The 14,548-nt window shown below is 39.4% G+C and overlaps 1 protein-coding gene across 1 annotated transcript in view; it reads left to right on the top strand.

The window, feature by feature from the left end:
- The window catches only part of tenm2a (teneurin transmembrane protein 2a), a 767,339-nt gene that overhangs the window by 622,495 nt on the left and 130,296 nt on the right, over positions 1–14,548 (top strand). Inside the window, exon 8 of the mRNA XM_069898186.1 lies at positions 6,590–6,773. Within this exon, the coding sequence (XP_069754287.1) occupies positions 6,590–6,773 (184 nt within the window). The remainder of the gene's footprint in view (positions 1–6,589; positions 6,774–14,548) is intronic.

Raw genomic sequence — 14,548 nt, forward strand, 5'->3', positions numbered from 1 at the left:
ATTCAACCTCCTTGCAAGTTCTTTGTATATCAAACGCTAATCATTCTCTTTTTGATTTAAGAAGTGTTACCTGCTGATATATTATCATGGCTTGGCTTTGTGAACAAAGTTTTAGGAAGGATTGTAGACATGGGCATATCCTTCAAGCCTGCACAATGGATATTCTTTAGGTGGAGGGCAGTGTACACAGTACTGGCCCCACCCTTTACACCCAGGGTTTATCTGCCATGGCCTAAGCTGGAACAATGACGGCCAGGTCCTCTGGTCGTAGGTACTATGTTGGAGTGTCCTTCTCCTCGATGGATGGCCGGATAAGGTGAATGAGTCCCTTCTGCCTGGGTTTGAAATCAGGGTTTTCCTTCTTTAGGCTGGCTGCCAACCAAGGCTAACAAACCCAGCCTACCCATCCAGTTATACCACTGGACACTCGGTTGTAAACTCAGTGAAAGCAGGGGACACCAACAAGAAGCTGTTGCTATGGATGCAATAATGTAGGAGGCCATTTGCAGTGACCTCCTGCCTGGCAAGCCAGACAGTGGTCATGCGGCGATCACTACACCGAGAAAGGAGAGGTGATGTATTACGTGTGCACTTTCCTGGGATGAGTGGGACATTAGTCCCAGACTTCACTTGCCCCCCCCCCACCCCCCCCCCCCCGCCCCGATGGATTATATTCACAGTCAAAGGGTGAATTGTTGAGGTGGTGGAAGGAGAGCAGTTGATGTTGTGAACTGTGTTACTAAATTTTATGTAGACAGGTTCTCTTTGTTTTCACCTCTCTTGCTGACACATAGGTCAATGCTTTGTGCTGCCTGAGGTGTTTTGTTTGGGTGAGTTGAAAGATCAAGCTATCCTTGTCTAACTTGGTTGCATCTAATCTTGGAATTGACCTGGGAAGGGGATAGGCACAAAATGGAACATTTTATCCATGAATTTAAATTGAATATGCATCCGTAGCACCTCTATGCCTGACTGTTCTAACACCAGTCAGGTTCCTGGAATTCACAACTATTAATGGATTGTAGGTTTCATGCCATCCATTTTTCACTTGGAGAATATATATCACTTCAAGGATGATGGCTGTTCCTGAAGTTTTAAAAAAAATCATCTGAGGAGAGCATTGCTTTAATCAAATGCTGCCCATTTTCTGACTAAGAAGACTCAGCACTCTTCCCTGTTAGGCAAGCACACTAATCAAGCACAGCCAACAGAAGGAATGAATATGACCTAGATTCCTGTCTAGTGTGAAGAGACATCAGTGAAAAATTTCTTTGGTGAGGCTGGAGATATTTACTGTGTGTTCACGCTGTCAGGTTGATCAATTTTAAAGCACTTGGACAGAATTAGGACTGCACCATCCATACATCACTTATATATTTACAATGATAAACTGCAATTGTTTATGGAATGTTGAATTAACAGCATCTCATCTGGCTGTGCACATCACCATGAATTGTGCAAAAGTACTTGATCCCAGTCAATCCAAGACAGTGGAACCTTATGCAAGAGGTACACACGTGCCCTCCAATATTCCAATCCATTCCCAAACCCAACCAAATTTGCCACCAGTGCATGTTGATGTTACAGTGTTTCAAATTTGTTAAATTGCCTTGAGACAGAATTCAGGAGAATGGTTAAGGATGTAACCCTGTAATTCTACAACCAAATATTGTGCTTTTATTGCTCTATGATCATCTAGCCATCATTGCTCACGAAATTAAAATTTTCACTGTACCTCCGTACATTTGATAAGAAATTTGAACTTCTTGAACATGAGACTTCTTTGACATAACTTCTTGACAGGCTTACCAGTGTTTGGAAAGTTTTTCTCATCTATGTCTGAAATGGTTTACATCATATTCAGCATAAAACCATTCTTCTAGCATCTAGTCTAGTCTGCCTAGGATCCAGGCCCAAAATGTTGGTCACTCTTAACTTCCTCTGGCTGCTCCGTGACTGATTTTCTCCACCACTGTTGTGTATTGTCCAGGACCATCTGTGTTTTATATAATTCAATGAGGTCTCTTCCCATTCTTCCAAACTTTGGTGAATATACACCCAAGTAATCCAATCTCTCTTTATACTTCTGTCCTTTAATACCAAGAACCGTCGTGCTGAGCTTTTTCTGCCCTCCCTCTATGTAAGAACATCCTTTATTTGCTAAAAAGTCCAAAACTGCTCTTAATTGCACAAGTTGTGTTTACACCGAGGTTCTGTCTGATTTCAATCATATGTCCCTGAACTTAATGCTCTTGCTAAGAAGGCTAACTTGCTATTTGTCTTCTTAACTGCTTATTTACACTGATTGATGTACAAAGGCATCCAGGTCTTGTCACGTTAACTTATTTCTTAATTTATTGTCTTTCATATAATATTATCCCTGACTTTATTGTTTGTTGTGATTGGTTAAGATCACATTCACCCAAATGAAATCACATTTGCCACTCCCTCAACCTGTCCAAATTACCTCAGCGCTTTTCTGTATCCAAATCACAGCATATATCCCCACTCAACTTCATGTTGTCTGTGGACTTGGAGACTGTCCATTTAATTCCCCAATCTAATGAATAGCTGTAGAAGAAACTCTGGATGCTGCAGTACCTCACTAGTCACTGCTACTCAGAAGATAACCTGTTTTTTCCTTGTTTCCTGTCTGCCAACCAGTTCCCTATGTCAGCGAATTACCCCAATCCCACACGCTTTGCTTGTCACATTTCTATTTGGGACCTTGTCATAAGCCTTCTGAACAAATTAATAATTCGCATGAAAATGTCGAACATTTTAACAAGCTCATCCCATTATATTGAGTGTGGAAAGGTGACCTTTCCAACAGTAACAAATCAATGCAGCATAATTCATTCTGTCAGTGATTTTTGGCAATAACTTAGTAAATTTTCTCAAGAGCAGTTCATGCTTTCAGATTCCAGATTTAACTTAGTCCACTTAAACTTGAAGAAGCTTTTGAAGATAAGCAGAATCAGTGCAGCCAGGTGCCAAGAAATTGTTTTCTTTTGTGCTTTCTGTAGATATTCCAAGGAAGCCTTCCCTCTTGAACAAAATAGAAAGAGTCATATTCCTGTTGGCTTGTCAAATGACAAAACACCGTTTCCGAGATTCCCAAATGAATGTCTTCTGGCTCCACTTCAGATGATCAAACATTCAATGAGGACAAACAAGCCCTAAGGTTTCCACTGGTTAAGGTTAGGGTAGCACAGTTAGTGTTACAATCCCAACAATCAGGACTGGGGCTAGAATCCCACATTGTCTGTAAGGAGTTGGTATGTTCTCCCCTTGTCTGCATAAGTTTCCCCCGGATATTCCGGTTTCCTCCTACCCTTCAAAAAAAGTACTGGGGTCGTAGATCAATTGGGTGTAATTGGGTGGCATGGGCTCCTGGACTGAAAGGGCCTGTAACAATGCTCTATGTCTCCATTTAAATTTAAAGTATTTACATTTAAATTTAAATTTGGTCAGTAAAGATGCAGATTTAAAAGGTTTAGAGTTAAATTCCAAAAGAGCCCCAAGGACGTCATCAGATCCAATCTGTATTGTCAAATTGTGGCTTTGAGGTTTATCCTTGATACATGACATTTGGAATTTGAGGAACCAAGATGGATAACCATGTATTGTCTTCCATGTTAACCGCCTCCAACTACCCAGATTATTTTAGTTTAGGAATTATGATTGCTTCCTTAATATAAATGTTTAAACATACAACATTAGGGCCATCAGATGCCTTCAGTACAGCTTTTATCAAGAAACATTTGTTCCTGGGAGGAAGCATTAAGTGGATTTCAATGAGTAACTTCAGCCTATTGTGTTTTTGCAGTAAAAAGTTGTGTGAATTTCCTACACAGCATCATGGAATCACAATTCCTAAGAGGGCTTGATACCATTCTGCTCTGAGCTGCTCTTTGCTTCTCAATCAACCTGCCATCATTGCATTCAATGTGTTAGTCCCTGAACAAGTATAGAGCATGCCAGTAAGTGATAGTCATTCGGACCAGCTGATGGTCAGCTCTGCCTGAACTAACTCAAAGACTGCAACATCAGTGCGTCATCCGGATCACTGCTTTGATCCGCTCAAACTTCACTCAAGCAACTTCTCATGCATTATGAACTCTTCAGTGAGATTGGTTTTGGAATCAATCCCAGATATCCATTATTCTGCACAGAGACCACCTAAGTCCTTGATTAAATTGCAGCCTGTACATCACTCCCAGTTATCTATTCTACACTCAAAGACAATAAACAAAACTTGTTGACAACTCATTTTAAAGGAATCCAATATGATTTAAAGGATATTCTCTGAGGTATATGTGTATAATTTCTCTACTTCCTGTAGTACCAGACGGCTACTCACATGACTTTTCACAGCTCATGTAGTGCAAGTGAGTCTAGAGATTACATAATTACACTGTTGGAACCTAGGAGAGTTGGTTCTAACTGGCTAACGTTATGAAGATGCACAGCAACAACAAGGTTTTAAATCCTCCAAGGAAACACATACATAGGCAGGGTGATATCTTATGTGGACGAGGTGGGATTTCAGCCGTGTGCGGGCTTGTTCAGCCTCCACTCTTGTAGAGCAAGAGACTCAATGGAGCATGCTTTTCCACAAAGTAATTTGCCCTGATTCAGATGCAGATTTTAATCATTCAGGTGAGGTGAGTGCAGCAAAGTTAATTGGCGGACATGGGGATTCAAAGAGAGTGAAGAGGTCAGGAGGGAGGGCTAGCTGGGGTATTGTGTGTTTCAGCCTAGCACCATCATGTAAAGCATGTAAATCTGCTGGGCCAAGTTGTGGAAGGGAGGTTTCTGTAGCAAATGGTAAATGACCTTTACTGTACATTGTTTCCTCTATAAATATTGTCAAAGCTAAGCTATGGACTCATGAATGCTATTCCTTCACATTTAAGCAGTAAGCATGATCTAGATCCTAAAGGGTCAACCCCTCTTCCTGTAAATTTGATTTTTTTTAAATGTCAGCAAGAATCACAAACTTTGAATTTCCTGGAGATTTGCAGCATTGCAATGATAGCTATAAGTTGCAAAGTTCATGTTAAGGGTCAAAAGTGCCAGGAAGTTAAGGCAGCAATTCCATCAGCCATTACTTACATCACACCATAATGCCCTGATGCTTTTACGCACCATTGATCTCCATGCAAATCAATTATTTGATTTAACTTATTGTGAATGCCATTGTGATCATCAGATCCACTGGCATCTTAGCAGAATGGCATTGGCAAGCTCAGCACATTTCATGCTGTTTAAGAAATAATCCATATGACAATCCAAGCAGCAAGCCAAGAATAGCTCAAAGCTAAATGCCTTTGTTTTCCTTTTGTTCATGCATTCTCAGTGGGAATGGCAAGAGGAAGTCAACATTCCTTTTGATGAATCAGCAGATAGATATTAAAAATAGGGCATATGCCAAATTAGTTTTCTGTAATTTTTTTTTTGTTTCTTGCCCAATCACCCTACAAATGTTCATTTTAAAAGATTAGATAGTCTTCACATCCCAGCAATTTATTATTTTGGCCATTGGTGTTCCCAGTTCACCACTAAACAGGCTACAAAATATTCTAATAATTTGTCTTGCAAATTGTGGCATTAATGTGCAGCTGGAGGGCAGAATGTCTGATGGGTTAATTTACTGTTTGTCACCATGGCATCAAATGTATTTAAGTAGTCCATTAACTGTTAAGGAATACTTGTAAAGTTGTATTTCATTGTGAAATGCTATTTAACAAGGTTCTATGATTGGGCCATATCCCATTGCTTTTTTTTCCAATGGCACTATTTGGTTGTGATTTTCTTGAACCTTGTTCACTGAACAATGTCCCTCATATAATTCATAAAAATGGAATGGGAATGCAATGTATGCAGTTGCAAGTATTCCAGAGAATGAGGTGGGACAGTTAGTATAACAGTTAGCACAACGCTGTTACAGCACCCATGTAGGGGGTTTGAATCCCACACTGTCAGTAAGGAGTTTATACGTTCTCCCCGTGACTGCATGGGAGGTTACAAAAAAAAAATATCAGTAATATATTTTTACCTCCTATGGATGCCACTAGACTGGCTGAGTTCTTCCAGCATTTCTTTGTGTTTTTACTACAATCTGCAGACTTTTATGTTTCACTATAAAACAGAAGGCTAAATTAATCCCATCTATTCTCCACCAGGTGAGTTAGTGTAATGCTAAGCTTTCATTTGTATTTACTTTCACCTCCGGTGATCCTGCTTGAATTCCCCATTGTTCTGTTTCTACAAAAAAGAAAGAGGCAACTGTGTTCTCTGCATGCCTAGAACTGAATTTTCATGTTCAAATAATGTATTTTCACTCTTCATTTCCAAGTTCTGAGAACAATGGATCAGATCATGTGAAAAATTTTAGCCCAGTCAGACTATTATCCATCTTATTTTCCAAATTAATTTGGAGCTAAAAAGAAAGGTCAGGGAAACAGAAAAATAAACTCATAATTTCCTGGGATCCAGCCATAAAATGTTTAAATTCAGCTAGTTTGTAAGTACATGTTCTAAAGTCTCTCCTCTTTTTGACAGGGACAGTTGCTCTCAAAAATAGCAGCATTGATTTGGGAAATCTGGACATCGGTCGAAGAGTCTCGCAGGAAGTACCTCCAGCCGTGTTCTGGAGATCTCAGTTATACATCGATCGGCCACAGTTCATCAAGTTTAATGTCTCTTTGGGAAAGGATGCACTTTTTGGCTTGTACATAAGAAAAGGCCTTCATCCCTCACACACTCAGGTAAAGATTGTGATTTCAAATTCTTACTTTACAATTTCCTCCAAGTAATAATTGCAAAATAAACTAAATTGAAAATAGCAGCACTAATTGAAAGGACAACATTTTTTTTTCAAAAGATTTGCTTCCTGAAAAAAATGGGGATCATGAGAGACAACATCAAGCTGAATACAAAGATAATTTCAGATTTGCTGTATCATGTAGGAAGTTAGAGAAACATTAAATTAACTTTTTTTGAATTTGGCCTGTTTGATTATATAATGATCCTGACATTGCATTAGTTCAACTGGTCTAAAAATGTCCTGCCACTGAGTTTTGTTTGTACCCAGCATCTGATGTCTCTTGTGTCAGTGTCCAACATTAGTTGGCCAACATTGATGGATTCTAGTTTCCCTGATACTGCTTTTCCATGGTCACAATGTCCTGGTGAAACCTTTCACCATGTTTGTCATTGACTGAACCAAGAATAGCAGGGAAAAAAGTCCAAATGTCAATGCAGAAAATGAATTGTCTTTTTAAAATATTTTTATTGATTTTTAAAGTATAAAAAATTGAATGGTACAATTATGCAATGTGCCACAAAATTAGAAAAAGTAGATTACAAGTATGATCATAATTAAAGAATCCAGAACACATTGTTAATAATAAAATAAAGCATAACAACAAAAGAAAAGAAAAAAGGAAAAGAAAACAAAGTTTAAAAATGTCAAAACCTCTTCCTCTAAGCAAGGTTGAAATTTTACATGTATGAATGAAGTAACACCCTCTAGGAGAGGGACAATACAGCACCAAAAATCCTGGGCAACACTAAATCTTAAGATTATGGTAGTAGTCCGTAAATGAGTCCCATGTCTTTTGGAATTTAATATTTGAGTCCTTAATAGCATATCTATTTTTTTTTCTAAATTTAAGCAAGACATAATATCATTTAGCCACTCTGCATGTGTAGGTGGGGTATTAACTTGGCATTTTATCAAGATTGTATGTCTGGCTATCAATCACGTAAAAGATCAAATTCGGCTCTGAGTGGAAGTCAGTAATATATCATCCTCTTGAAATCTTCCAGAAAATGAATTGTCAATGACATGTGGCACTTCATGGCTTTGTATACTGGAAGTACTCTAAAAATTTGACAGGGCCCTTTATTGTCCAGTGTTATTGATGAAGAAATTGCAACAGGGTACAACAATGGTCGAGAGATAATGTGCAGGGAAGACATGGTTCTTTGTAGCTATTTAGACACTAGCTGTTTTTGTGCCTTTGTGCTTTGGGGAGCTTATAATTCTGTGATGGCTGTGTGTTGGGGCACTTCATTCTGTGATGGTTGTATGGCAGAGGCATTTGGCTTTGTGAGGGACCATCATGGTGAATGCATGATGGGACTTTTTGGTCCTGTGGTCATGATGTGGGGAGTGTATTCAGTTGGATGAAAACTATGGGGGCTGCAGAGTTACATGAGGACTGTGTCAAGAGGTCACTTGTTTTATTTTCTCCTTTATTTATTTAATTTTCAATCAGCATGGTTACAAAACAAACAAAATCAAAGAAATATTACAAATATATACAATAAAATACCAACCTACATGTTTATATGCAAAGAATATAAAAATCAACACATTATCACAATTATGAAATTCTGTACTATTGTTTATAAATACAAAGTTACACCCCGTGCCAATCCTTCAAAGAAAAGGAGGAAAATGAAAAAAAGAGAAAGACCTCCCCCAAACAAAAGGGGAAAAAAATGTGACAAAATCATTTGTTTTCCAAAAGCATTAATTACATACAGATGAAACATTATGTGATTCATGCAGAGACTACTTCATCCCTTAAGGGATAAATGTCTTGTCCTAGACATCACTAGGGATACTGGAGATAGTGGTAATGGACACCGGAGGGGAAATCATCAAAGATTAACCCCCTTGTATCTTAAGTACGGGTTCCATATTCTTAAAAACTTAACAATTTCTGAGGTTGTAAATAATCTTCTCCAGGGGAACAAAACTATACATTTCAGAATTCCAGTGGATCCGACTCCATTGGAAATCAGATTTCCAAGTAATGGCTATGCATTTCCTGCCCACCGCTAAAGCAAGCTTAACAAATTTATATTGATATTTCAACAGCCTCATTTTAGGTCTCATAACAGCTAATTCCTCCAATAAAAACAATTCTGGCAACTGAGAGTATCGAATTCTGGTAATTTGTTCCAGGAGATTCCCCAAATCCTCCCAGAAAAATCTTACCTTAGGGCATGACCAGGTGAAATGTGAAAAGGTCCCTATATTTTGACGACATCAAAAGCATAAGTTAGATAATTCAGATTTCAGTTTATTTAATTTTAGGTCACCTGTTTCTGAGGGAACTGAGTGGAGAGGACATTTGGACATCTCAGTTCTGAGGAGGTGCTTAATTTTGTAGTACAATGCAAGGTGGTTTTGAGGGGTCTGTGGAGAGGGCCTTTGTGTTTATTTGAAGGCATTTGGTTTTGTGGAGGAAGAATTCGCAGAGAGTGTTGGGAGAATCTATGAAGATTATGCAGGAAGTGCACTTTGTTTCTTGGGAACTCCTGAGGAAGGCACTTGTTTCTATGAGATCAATTAGAGGAGGGCTCTTGCTCCAAATGGGATTGTTTAAGGACCTCATTTCTTCCTCCAAAGATGTGGTAAGAAACTTAATGTCAACACAGTGATGGTGCTGAGATGTGGGATGGTGCTGAGAGGTAAATGCACTTTTCTGGTCAATATTAAAAAGGAAGTATCAAGGAGTACACATCTTCTGAGGTGATACTGTCAGACTAATGACAACATGACCACTTGCAGTGGGGATGCTCATTTTCTGAAGGGCCATTTGTGATGGGTGTGCCAAGTACAGGGATGATGATGAACATTAAGTTGCAGCTCCCAGGGAAATTGCATGATGTGTGTTTGTAGTGGGGCACTAATGAGAAGATGTTTGCTGTCATGGGAACAGCAATAAGATGCACACTTGTAGCACTCAGGATAGTTACAAGGAGCACTTGCTATCGAGCTTGCTGCCCTCAGGACTGTCAGGAAGAACTTTCTTGGCAGCAAGGGAACAGCGCTGAGGCAGATGCTTCTTGACAGACAGACGCCAAATACACCACTTCATCAGGGAAAGACAAGAAGTGCCCAGTCACTTCAATCACTATCTTCTGCCACTTTAAAAAGGAAACAAGCTACCATTTATAATGATATTCTGGGATTATTGCATGAATGAAAGAGAGAGTCTTTTAATGTGTGAGTCTTGCACACAATAAATGGGACCTGACAGGACGACTCATTACATACAACTAATGTCTTGCTCTTCTGCACCACAAAATCTCAGTGCTGAAAACTGTTATAAATCTAGTTGATTGCTTAAAATTGCTGCATTCTGTTGATCGCTGCAGATTGAGATTTCATTGAAGTCCCTCTTACTTACATGCTCCAACAAGTAATGAGGCTGTCAGCTCAAGGAGTGATTTCTAAACATCGGGTGTGAGGCAGAAACACAAGGTAGTGGCTCAGAAAATGATAGAAGGTATCCATTTAGGATATCAATGTATGATGCAGTTTCTTTTGGAATCTCTGACAATTTCAAACTACTTTAGTGTTAATGAAGTGTATTTAAAAGTGTAGAAAACTCAACATCTTATGACACAGCAAGCTCCCATGAGCAAAAATGGACTAAAATCTAGATGGCCAAGTGATCTCCTTTCTCCTCATTTTTGTTGCTTAACTAACACACACACACACACACACACACACACACACACACACACACACACACACACACACACACACACACACACACACACACACACACCACCTTCTCCAATTTCCCTCCCAACATTTACAAAACGAAATGCAAACTCATTCTTGACAGGATCACAACGGCAATGAGCAAGATAGATCAGCTCATTGAGTGCCGTCACACCAACAACCTTGCATTCAAAATTAGCAAAACCAAGGAGATGATAATGGACTTCAGGAGGAAGTCAGGAGAATACAAACCAGTCCTCGTCGAGGGCTCACTAATGGAGAGGGTCAAGAACTTCAAATTTCTGGGTGTCAACATCTCCAAGGATCTGTTCCTAGAGCGTCCATGTCAAGGCAATCATGAAGAAGGTTCGCCAGTGGCTATACTTAGTGAAGTGTTTGAGGAGATTCGGTATGTCATCGAAGACTCTTGAAAATTTCTAGAGGTCTATGTGGAAGGTGGTTGCATCACTGTCTGGTATGAAGATGCCAATGGTCAGGGAAAAAAAAAACTCCAGAGGGTTGTTAACTTGGCCTGCGACATCACGGGCACCAGACTTCACTCCACTGAGGACATCTAAAAGAAACCAACCTCTATCCGCAAGGACCCCGGCCACCCAGGCCATGGCCTCTTCATTCTGCTGCCATCATGAAAAAGATACAGGAGCCTGAAGACATACACCCAGAGGCACAAGGACGGCTTCTTTCCCATTGCCATCAGATTCCTGAATGATCAATGAACCAATGACACTGCCTGACTTTGACTTTTTGTGCCCGGTTTTCATATAAATGGTGGTTTATATGAATGTTTGCACTGTGATTGCTGCAGTAAAAAACAATGAACTTTATGACTTATTCATGGCAATAAATTCTGAGTCTGAATATAACAGATTCATTTATAATCGAACTCTTCTGCCTGCTTCGTCAATGACATTTCAAAGAGTTTATAGCACAGAAACAGCCCTTCAGCCCAACTTTTCTAAGCCAAACCTCATTTAGAACTCACTCGTTGTCACCACTTCCAATAATCTTTCAGATATAGCCCAAATACAACACCTAATAGCTGAGTAAAAGTAGGCACAGCCGAAATAAAACAATCTATTCTCTTTATCCATTGATTTCTATTAAGCAAACTCCTTCAAGTAATACGTCTTGAGAGAGCCAGTGAAAACCTGAGCCCAAAATCAATTTTTGCAGTGAATTATGCCCACAGTGAATTGATGAGCCTGTTCCATTTTAAGCTTTATGTAGTTATTTCTCTGGAGTCTTTTTTACTTGCATATCAGGATTTTAACACAGAACCTCAATCGAAGGTACATAGCAGGCTTACACTATAACCAGACAACATATGACATGAAGCCACTCAAAAATATATTGGGGAAAGTGACCAAATGCATGGGAAAGACATGGGATTTCTCAAAGGTGCTGATTGCACATGAGAGTTCATTTGTTTTCAGTCTGAACTCGCCACCTGGTAACCATTCAACCACTTGCTCTTCTAGAATCTATCTACCTCTGTCTTGAACATATTCAAAGACTTTACTTTGAGGAATAGTTTCAACCTTTGAGAGAGGAAAATTCAACCAATTTGTGTTTAATGTGACCCCCTTGTACTTAAACAATGACCACCAGTTTTATATCTTTCCACCAGAGAAAATATTCACTTGACATCACCTCACAAGATGCCTCAGGTTCTCGATAAAGTATCCTGACCCAAAAGGTTAACTGACCATTTCTCTTCATGGATTTTGCCTGACCTTCCAGGATCTCATTATTCACTCAAGATCTCAGCATCTGCAGTTTTTGTGTTCCTTCATGTTAAAGTGCTTGATAAACAAACACGAATACAACTGCAAAATGTTTTTTTAAATTCACTTTGCAAAGCATGAGAACCCTGTCACAGCAAGAAGCACTGCCACAAGTAGCTTGTCTCACCCCAAGGGAGCCTGCTGTGTGGAAAACTTCTAGTTTTCCAGAACATTCAAACAGATTTCTCCATATATGTACATGTTTCTTAGAATTCTCTTGGGATTTGTTAATCAGGGTTGTGTCCCTTACCCAATGGTTAATAGTATTTCAATGTCTTTGCCAAATATGGAGTTGTGTTGTTCTTCATAACCAGCTTTAACCTTACTGAATTATCAAAACATACAATGGAATGGTCTCTGCTATATTATTTTGGTTACAACATTAAACATTGCATCCTTATTAGGACTTGTGTACTTCAATCATTTTACCAAGCCTAACTTTTGCAATCTTTCCTTGAAAGGCAATTCATCCATTTCAGGCATCAGACTGGCAAACCTCTTAGAACTACTTCCAATACAGCAACACCAGCAAAATGCCGGAGGAACTCCGCATCCATGGATAGTCAAATTCTTTTTACATCCTTCTGAATAAGGAAACCAGCCCGACACATAATATTTCCAAGTGTGGTCTGTAATAACACCTCAGGTAATTGAAGAATAATTGTCACCTTTTAATATCTAACCCCTCACAATAAATAGAATTCTGTTAATATTCCTAATTATTTGCATACTCATCTTTTACAAATTATCCTGTAGGATACCCAGAACACTGTGCTCCTTCGAGCTCTTCAAACTTTCCTCATTTAGATTAATTGTGGGTTTTTTTAATCAACTTTATTCACAATAAAAGTATATACAAAACAAAACAATGCAAATTATGTACACATTCTTAATGTCAAGTTCATATATACATTTCATTGCTGAACATTAACCATTTACATTACTGCAAACATCTCCTGTCACTAATATGGCCCTTGGAGTTACTCTCTCCTTTGTTGTTTGGGGGGCTTCCCCACTGCCTGAGCCCCTTAATGCCCGGGAGCAGGAAAGACCCTATAATGTGTTCCTTCCCTAACAATGCCCTCATGTAGGCTGCACCATGCCTCAGTGCATCCTTCAGCACGTACTCCTGCACCATGGCATGTGCCAGGCCGCACCATTTTCTAACTGACATCTCACTGTGCTGGAAGACCAACACCTTTCAGGCAGACCAAGGAAACCGAGCAGATGGTCACTGTTATGACCCTAGGAAAATCTACAAATTAAGCTTTCCTGCCAAAGTGGACAATTACACATTTTCTCACATTATATACGCCTTGTGAGATCTTTCCCCACTTTTTTTTTTAACTTACATAACTTCCCTTTTGTCCTTCTTGTGACTATATAGAATAGAAAAGAAGGACTCCAATGCAAGGTCTGCAAGATTTTAAATAAAATTTAAATTTAGACATAATGCCAGGCCGTCTAATTACACCCAACTGACCTGCACCCCAGGCAAATTTTGAATAGTGAGAGGACACCAGAGCACCCAGACAAAACCCACACAGATACAGGGAGAATGAGCAAACTCCTTGCAGACAAAGCCAGATTCAAGCCCAGTCACCAGCAGTGTTACAGCGTTGCGCTAACCCCCTATGTTAACCATGCTGCCCCTTGGGATTTCTAGTTTTATCCCAAAATAATAAAATGGAGTTCAAATTCTTTCCCAAAGCTCCTTGCATTATCTTTCGAATGGCACAGCAATACAAGCTTAACCAATCAAATTAGTAGTAATCACATTAAAGGGACCCATTGCCAATCATTGAGAGATGTGAGAAATTTATAGTATTTCCAATGTACGCTGTCTCTATCAACCAGAAATGTGTGCAGTGAGTATGCTGTAACCAAGCACTCCTATTAATGGACACAGACCTGCTCAAGCCGACTACATATTTTGTATTCCCTTGTTGTAAGTTCCTCTGCATCATTTTCTTTTGTCAAAGTTAATGCATGACTGTATCCATCACACTCCATCCCCTCCAGCTGTTGCTCACTGCCTCTGGGCAAATGCAGAGAGATGATGAGAGATTTGAAAAGGTTATGAGGAGAGACTGCAAAATGGGTTGTAGAAGCAAATAAACATTATACACTGTCATCACAGTGTCACAGATGGGTTGAACTGAATTTTTGCCCTCAGACATGAAGATAACTTTCTTGACTGTTGTGGTCT

Source organism: Narcine bancroftii, chromosome 9 (assembly GCF_036971445.1).
Source record: "Narcine bancroftii isolate sNarBan1 chromosome 9, sNarBan1.hap1, whole genome shotgun sequence".
NCBI lineage: Eukaryota > Metazoa > Chordata > Chondrichthyes > Torpediniformes > Narcinidae > Narcine > Narcine bancroftii.